The sequence below is a fragment of the Oncorhynchus mykiss genome, chromosome 8 (assembly GCF_013265735.2).
Source record: "Oncorhynchus mykiss isolate Arlee chromosome 8, USDA_OmykA_1.1, whole genome shotgun sequence".
Taxonomy (NCBI): Eukaryota; Metazoa; Chordata; class Actinopteri; order Salmoniformes; family Salmonidae; genus Oncorhynchus; species Oncorhynchus mykiss.
The window spans coordinates 25,370,253-25,379,676 of NC_048572.1; the positions used below are offsets into that span (position 1 = coordinate 25,370,253).

A 9,424-nucleotide genomic window follows, 5' to 3' on the forward strand; every position below is an offset into this window, starting at 1 on the left:
GTAATAGTAGTAGTAGTCATTGTAATAGTGGTAGTCATAGTGATAGTGATAGTAATAGTAGTAGTCATAGTAATAGTAATAGTAGTAGTAGTAGTCATAGTAATAGTAGTAGTCATAGTAATAGTGACAGTAGAGCAGCTCACAGATTACTGCACCTGTACATAGCCCACCTATAATTTAGCCCAAACAACTACCTCTTTCCCTACTGTATTTAATTTATTTATTTATTTTGCTCCTTTGCACCCCATTATTTTTATTTCTACTTTGCACATTCTTCCATTGCAAATCTACCATTCCAGTGTTTTACTTGCTATTTGTATTTACTTTGCCACCATGGCCTTTTTTTGAAGGCCACCCTTATCTCACCTCATTTGCACACATCGTATATAGACTTGTTTATACTGTATTATTGACTGTATGTTTGTTTTACTCCATGTGTAACTCTGTGTCGTTGTATGTGTCGAACTGCTTTGCTTTATCTTGGCCAGGTCGCAATTGTAAATGAGAACTTGTTCTCAACTTGCCTACCTGGTTAAATAAAGGTGAAATAAATAAAAAGTAATAGTAGTAGTGATAGTAGTAGTAGTAGTCATAGTAGTAGTCATAGTAATAATAGCAGTCATAGTAATAGCAATCTCTATCTTTCTATTCTAGTCCATGTTTGTCCTAGTTGACATATCAGAGCTAAGGAGGATCAGGGTTTCAAAGATTGAGGTGATCCCGGAGCCTGTGTTGGCTTGCGCCATCCCGGAGCCTGTGTTGGCTTGCGCCATCCCGGAGCCTGTGTTGGCTTGCGGTACCGTGATTCTCTGGCTCCAGTCTAGCCCTGCTTGCTCCTCTCTATCCATCCTTCTCTCTCGTTTCTCTCTCAAAGACAGGCAGGCAAGCAGTTCTTGTTATGTTTTTTTGTAAAAATTTCTCCCTGTTCAACTGTTGATTTCCTATTTTTCATTGATCTATTTAGATGTCTTTTTTTTTGTGTGTGTGTGTGTTGATTTTACCCCTTTTTCTCCCCAATTTCGTGGTATCCAATTGTTTTAGTAGCTACTATCTTGTCTCATCGCTACAACTCCCGTACGGGCTCGGGAGAGACGAAGGTTGAAAGTCATGCGTCCTCCGTTTACACAACCCAACCAAACCGCACTGCTTCTTAACACAGCACGCATCCAACCCCGGAAGCCAGCCGCACCAACGTGTCGGAGGAAACACCGTGCACCTGGCAACCTTGGTTTGCGCGATGAGACAAGGATATCCCTACCGGCCAAGCCTTCCCTAACCCGGATGACGCTAGCGCGAACCCAGGGTCTCTGGTGGCACCCGGGAGGCTAGATTTAATTTTTTTCTTACATAATCCTGTATTTTCAAGAATGACCTATTCTGATGTTTTGGTGTGTGTATGGTGAAGTACATTATTGGCCAGTATTTGTCAATGTTCTTATCACTGTATCTCTCTCTGTTCCTCTCTTTCTCTCCCCTGCTATCTGGAGTTGTAATATTGCTCTTTTCAAATGTTGTTCTTTGTGGTTATTGTGCATTTCATGTGAAATTCATGTTATGTTCACGTATATTTCTTCACATATTGTTTTTCTTACAATATTACATTTCAGGGAGCTTCTAAAGACAACCTGCAATGCTGCTTAGTACTGTAAAACAATTGTATATTACTGTAGGTATTTCCCTGCATATTTACAGCGTTATACTGGCACCAGAGTTGCCAGTTTAATACTGTAATTTTGCTTTACAGCTGTGATGCTGTAATATAGTTTATAGTATGATTTTCCCATCTTTGCTGTACATTTTGGATGTTGTATCAATACACCCAGTCACTACAAAGATACAGGCGTCCTTCCTAACTCCGGAAAGGAAGGAAACCGCTCACGGATTTCACCATGAGGCCAACATTGCAGTTACTCCACAATACTAACCGAACTGACAGATTGAAAAGAAGAATACAAATATTCCAAAACAATAAGGCATTAAAGTACTGTAAAAAATGTGACAAAGCAATTAACTTTTTGTCCTGAATACAAGGTTTGGGGAAAATACAATACAACACATTACTGAGTACCACTCTCCATATTTTCAAGCATAGTGGTGGCTGCAATATGTTATGGCCATGCTTGTAATTGTTAAGGACTGAGGAGTATTTCAGGATAAAAAAAAAGAAACGGAATGCAGCTAAGCACAGGCAAAATCCTAGAGGAAAACCTCTTCCGCATTTAACCCAACCCCTCTGAATCAGTAATCAACATCCAAGTCTTTGGCGTCCGGGAAACAGTGGGTTAACTGCCTTGCTCAGGGGCAGAACAACATATTTTTACCTTGTCAATCCAATTCAATCCAGCACCCTTTCGGTTAATGGCCCAACGCTCTAACCACTAGACTACCTAAAGTGGCATCCTATGACGGTGCCACATTGAAAGTCACTGAACTTTTTGGTACGGGCCATTCTACTGCCAATGTTTGTCTATGGAGATTGCATGACTGTGTGGTTTATTTTATACACCTGTCAGCAACGGGTGTGGCTGAAATAGCAGAGTCTGTGTATGTAGATGGGTGAGATGTTTCATTGATTTAATCCACTTTGAATTCAGACTGTAACACAATAACATTTATAAAAAGTCAATTGGTATGAATACTTTCTTAAGGCACTCACTGTATGGGATCTTATGAGCATGACATCTCTTTCACACTGAGGCATGGTGATTATTGGGGGGGGTGGGGAAGATTTTTCAAATGCTATGAGGAACTATTATCATTCACAAAGTATTAGAAAAATACAATTATTTGACTTACTGTGTGAGGTGAAGACAAAATGACTGAGAAGCTCAGCTTGTGGTGGAGAGTTCAGATACTCGGAAATCAAACAAATCCCCAAATGGGCACATACCTACATTTGTGCGCAGAAGGACAGTTAGCTTATATCTATGCGTGCCCAGGCACGCATGCTCCGTCAACATTAAAAGGACAGAGAAACCAGACACATGCTCATTGCTCACATGGAGGTCACAAACCAAATACAATGAAAAAATTGACAAAGCTTGTAAATGATGGTATGAAATAAACCAAATGTGTTTCTCACAAGTGTAGCAGGTTGTGAGAATGGTAAATGGCTGTAGGCCTGATTAATCCATGCATTAACAGAAATTAACAGACATGAATGCAACCAAATGATAGGAATTAACGGTAAATTTACAACTAGTGACATATATAATGTGGAATGTCTAAAAATAAACCATCAAAAGGCAAACAATTAACACAATAAAACAATGAATGAGCAAGAATTGGCGGGAGACAGCTCTGCTCATTCTGGAGAGCTGAGCGGATTTTGAAGAGAGACATACCAATATCTTTGTCACACACCTCTCCCCTTCTTGTCTCAACATTTGAAATTATATTCAAGACACATTATCTTCACTAACAGCCACATCTCAATAATCAACTAGGCCTAATGCCACGAGAGCTACTCAAATTGCTGGCTTCCCAACTCGGTATATAGATCTACATGCTTGTGATTTGAACCAATTCACAGCTTTAAAATAAGCTAATGCTGCTCTGTGGCTAAATCATGGTCTCTGGTGAAGTATGTGGAAGTATCTTATTTATTTCTGTATAGACAGGAGTAAAACATTTATTTTGGCAAATGTATTTCTATTTACTTCAGGCTACAGTGACTACTGTTGCCGAATATTGTCCTATGCTTAGTGTACTCATCACATTAGGAATTGTATTTTATTGTTAGCCTGCAAATACTTTATTATGAAGGGGATTTTTTCCAACCCTTTCACTCAGCACTTCCTACTCAAAACATCTTCCTGTGGCAATTCCCCAAGGCCACTCTCTATACTTCCACCTACTGGTGGGACAAGTTTAGAGATAATCTCTCAGGCCCCTCTCCGACGCCAGGACCCGTCGATGATATGACTATACTCTGACGAGCTTTCGGTGTTGAATGAAAATGACTAAATGAATGTTAGCATAGTATTACAGATTGCATGCTTTGTTGAGGGGATCTCAATGCTTGTGTTTAACTCACACTTGATATTCTGGTTTCCTATTTTGTCAATGCGTTTCAAATGTGGGTCAAAAGGGAAATAAAATTATCCAAGTTTTTCATTTAGGCAATGCCAACATTGTAGTATAATTAATGTGCAATGTTTTAGCTTAAAATGTACAGTACCAGTCAAAAATTTGGACACACCTACTCATTCAGTGTTTTTTTTTTCTTTATTTCTACTATTTTCTACATTGTAAAATAACAGTGAAGACATCAAAACTATGAAATAACACATATGGAATCATGTAGTAACTAAAAAAGTGTTAAACAAATCAACATATATTTTATATTTGAGATTTTCCAAAGTAGCTACCCTTTGCCTTGATGACAGCTTGCCATTCTCTCAACCAGCTTCATGAGGTAGTTACCTGGAATGCATTTGAATGAACAGGTGTGCCTTGTTAAAAGTTAATTTGTGGAATTTCTTTCCTTAATGCATTTGAGCCAATCAGTTTTGTTGTGACAAGGTAGAGGTGGGTATACAGAAGATAGCCCTATTCGGTAAAAGACCAAATCCATATTATGACAAGAACAGCTCAAATAAGCAAAGAAAAATTACAGTCCAACATGACTTTAAAACATGAAGGTCAGTCAATGCAGAAATTTTCAAGAACTTCCTCAAGTGCAGTCGCAAAAACCATCAAGCGCTATGATGAAATTGTCTCTCATGAGGACCACCACAGGAAAGGAAGACCCACACTTAACCAGCATGGCTACCACAACATTCTGCAGCGATATGCCATCCCATCTGGTGTGCACTTAGTGGGACGATCATTTGTTTTTCAACAGGACAAGGACGCAACATGCCTCCAGTGCTGTGTAAGGGCTATTTGACCAAGAAGGAGAGTGATGGAGTGCTGCATCAGATGACCTGGCCTCCACAATCACCAACCTCAACCCAATTGAGATGGTTTGGGATGAGTTGGACCGCAGAGTGAAGGAAAAGCAGTCAACAAGTGCTCAGTATATGTGGAAACTCCTTCCAAGACTGTTGGGAAAGCATTCCAGGTGAAGCTGGTTGAGAGAATGCCAAGAGTGTGCAAAGCTGTCATCAAGGAAAAGGGTGGCTATAATACATTTCGATTTGTTTAACCCTTTTTTGGTTATTACATGATTCACAGGTGGACTCCAATCCACAGGTGGACACCAATCAAGTTGTACAAACATCTCAAGGATGATCAGTGGAAACAGGATGCACCTCAGCTCAACTTCGAGTCTCATAGCAAAGTGTCTGAATACTTATGTAAATTAGGTATTTCTGTTGTTTTTTTACATTTGCAAGCATTTCTAAAAACCTGTTTTCGCTTTTTCATCATGGGGTATTGTGTGTAGATTGATGAGGGAAAATAAATCATCCATTTTACAGAATAAGGCTGTAACATAACAAAATGTTGTTAAGGGAAGGGGTCTGAATACTTTCTGAATGCACTGTATGTATTATATGTATTATATTTATCTATGTTTCTAAAGGAAATATTGTCTACTCGAGAAATGTGACATTATAGTATTTAAACGTAGCCTTCAAAAGTCATTGGAAAAGGTGAACCATCTGTTCTACCATTAACTGCACTTTGGACCGGGTCAAATAGAGCAAAACACTTGAAATAACTTATCAATTTACTACTGTGAAGTGGGTCCAATTAAATTAGAGATGGGACGAATGGCCTTCCTAACTTGTTGGCTATTTAGCTCATATGAAACCATCAGAGTCGGTAAAGGTGAGGAATTTATTCTGCAATGATGATGAAAATGAAATACATCATAGGAAATAGACTCCCACTTTTGCATGAAACTGGCCCACACATGTTTTGGGGGCAGATTTTGTGCATAAACAACGTTTATAAATGAGGCCCCTGGCATTGGAGAGGGGCCTGAAAACTTAAGGGCCTAAGAGATGATGTCTATAAACTATTCCCACCAGTAGGTGGCAGTATAGCGGGGGGCCTGAGAGATGATGTCTGCAGTTAGATCCTCCCCGTTTCTGGGGAGGAATTTATGAAAAACAGTAGGGGGATTCGTTCCATTAGTCGTAAAATAAAATCTTCACCTTACACGGGGCACCGGGCCATGCTAAAGGGACCGCTCAGTGCTTGATTTATCTGAGAGGGGTGTAACCTATCCCATAAATGTACTCACCAGCTCGACGCATATTTGGGTTATCAGCGCGCGCATGACTTCAGGTAACACAACTTTTACATTTAATCTACTGTTTAGGCCTACTATAATAATTGCATTATTTTGTCGGCCAATAGTTGATATATCAGAAGAAGAAAAAATGGTAGCCTGGTTGCCGTCTCAGTTCAGCTATTACCAGTCTTTTTAGTTAACGTTCCAATCCTTACTACTCCTGTGCCAACACAAGTGTCAATTGTGGAATGTTAGCTAAAAAGACTGGTACCCAGACTATTGTTTTGGAGGGGTTACAATGCAAAGACACCAATACGCATTGAAGCACCAGACATGAACAATTGCTGTCATCTTGGAGTCAATTAACACGTCACAGTTCTTTGGATGGCAACTTTATAAAATGTCTCAGAATTGCAGCCTCTAGAGAAGTACATTTAAAGGGGGAATCTGGGATTGGTAGGCCTACATCAATTTTCTGATTCTTGAAAAAATAGAATGAATACATGCCTCACGAGCTTATGTCTAACTAACCCCATCATAACCCAACATGTCAGCTTGTCTAACTCAATTGTTTGCAAACACTGTAATTGTAAAGTAAAACTGTAGAGCTTCAAAACTCTCAGATGGTCAGTCCTTGTTCCATCAATGGTTACATTTCTCGAACCCGATCACTCAGCTGTTTACCTAAAAAGTGTCAGGATACCCCTTTTTACTCATATGATAAGAGTTATGCCAAATCAAATAAATTGAGGCCCTAATTGAATTGCCCAATGCTCTCATCCCACTGGGCACAGACATCATTTCGATGTCTATTTTTGATTTACATTTGGTTGAGTTGTCAACTAATGTGAATTCAATGTGAAATCAACGACAAATGGCACCATGTCATTGGATTTATGTTCAAAGTTGAGTGAAACGGGGAGAGTGTATGCATGTATTTGAAAATCTTGGCAAGCTTTTAAGCCTGGCTTTAAGCTTTAACTCCCTGCAGGCTCTCCCAGATGGTATATTTAAAGGCCTCATCTCTATGGAAGAGATGGATCTTCACTTCAACTCACTCATATACCTCAAACCAGACATTTGTCCAGAGTCTCAAAACAGTTGACCTCTCTTACAATTTCCTGGCCTCTCCTGACCCAGAAGCTTTCCATTCTATCAGCTGGATCAACTTGTAAGAGAATCAATTTCACTGTGAATGTGGCCTTTCTGACGTGGCTGAAAGGGACTAATGTGACATTTCCTGACCCTGGCGTGAATGAATTCAGCTGTGAGTTTCCTTCAGATCTCCATGGCATCAGCCTGTTGAATTACAGCTCAGTCATATCGTGTGAGGAGGATGATAAGAGGCTGGTTCAGGAGCTGAGGCTCTCACTCTTCATCGGCTGCACAGCCCTCATCATCCTGATCAAGTTCGGATCAATCGTTTTTGCTCGTCTCCGTGGATTCCTCTTCAAAGTTTACAAATAGTTGACCGCCAGGATCGTTGTGCTTCAGCAACAACGACTACAAGTGGGTAGAAACCGCCCTGTTGAACAGACTAGACTCTCAGTTCGCGGAGCGAAACGTCCTCCGCTGCTGCTTCGAGGTCAGAGACTTCATCCCAGGTGAAGATCACCTGTTCAATATCAGGGACGCCATATGGGGGAGCAGGAAGACCGTTTGTATCGTCTCTAAAGAGTTCCTCAAGGACGGCTGGTGCCTGGAGGCCTTTACCCTGGCTCAGAGCAGGATGCTGGAGGAGCTCAGAGATGTTCTCATCATGGTGGTCGTGGGGAATGTCCCCCATTACAGACTGATGAAACATGAAGGTATTAGGACCTTTGCCCAGAAGAGGGAGTACCTGCAGTGGCCGGAGGACACACAGGATATTCAATGGTTCTATGAGAAGCTCATGTCCAAGATTCTTAAGGAGAAAAAGTACACTTCCAAAGATAACAATGGGTGTATCACACTTGCAAATATGACAGTTGGAACTTAATGTTGTTGACTCATTTTTCCACAGCCTGTATGCTTAAGTGAAAATCTTATTTAACTGTACTGTGAATTCGTACATCAGTCATTTTTATTTTGTCTGTATAACATTAAGAATTTTTACTATGTTGAATACAAGCAAAATGGAGAGGGTCCTCTGTCTTTTGGCATAGCTTGTTTTTGACCACTAGGTGGCAGTCAACCTTTATTCACTAATATTGGAACTGTGAAACGTTACCTTCTGTATAAATAAAATGTATTGGTCACATACACATATTTAGCAGGTGTTATTGCGGGTGTAGCAAAATGCTTGTACTTTTAATGATTTTTTCTGACAGAAATTACACCAAACAAAATACTGCGAAATTGCTTTGGCGCTAGAAGCAGAGCTGCCATGTCTGTCGGCGCCATCTATGATTATTGTGTTTTGCAGTGTGTACAATGCAAAGTTCTCGTGGTTTACATTTACACGTTGTAATATAACTAATGTAAGGATTTTGGTACTTTTAATAAAGCATTCCAACTTCTCTACTACTCTAATAATAATTGTGAACTTTTTCTGAGGATTTAAAAAATGACTGAATCGTATCTCCTCCCTACTTCCTCAATATAGAGTCTATGTCTGAAAACTGTATGCCACCAGGTAGAGTAACACTTCCTGCTGTAAGGAGGAGCGGAGAATAACCTCATCCTCTCTCAGAAGTCACAGCCCAGTTACAGTTAATTAACACAGCACACATTTAGACATCTACTGTTATTGGAAAGGTTTTTGAATGTACATGTAAACTAGGCCTACCATATAACAACCATTTCAGTTTTCTAACTATATCATATTTTCATTTAAAACTCTTAAAGTACTATACCATGTTTCAGTAACAGGAATGGATCTCTGATAGAGATAATGTAAAAGTGTAACCTTAATGATCATGTGATTTTTCTCGTATATGTATGAGAAGATGTGCGGTTCTACAAAAACTGTAACTTAACTTCTTGGTGACAGGGGGCAGTATTTTCACATCCGGATGAAATGCATGCCCAAATTCAACTGCCTGCTACTCATCCCCAGAATATAAGATATGCATATTATTAGTAGATATGGATAGGAAACACTCTGAAGTTTCTATTAACTGTTTGAATCATGTCTGTGAGTATAACAGAACTTATTTAGCAGGAGAAACCCAGAGGACTGGATGAATGTTTAGTCCATAATGTTGCTTGATTGGTGGTTAGGCCATTAGTTAGTTGGGCAAAACTAGGTTACATTAAAAG

At 39.8% G+C, this 9,424-nt stretch overlaps 1 protein-coding gene across 1 annotated transcript; it reads left to right on the forward strand.

Annotated features, from left to right (window-relative positions):
- The first annotated feature begins 657 nt into the window (after positions 1 to 657).
- LOC110529215 (toll-like receptor 5) lies at positions 658 to 8,162 on the forward strand. The gene is given in 3 exon segments (XM_036986833.1): positions 658 to 785; positions 7,261 to 7,665; positions 7,667 to 8,162. Coding segments are annotated over 3 exon segments (1,029 nt in total).
- Positions 8,163 to 9,424: the final 1,262 nt, after the last annotated feature.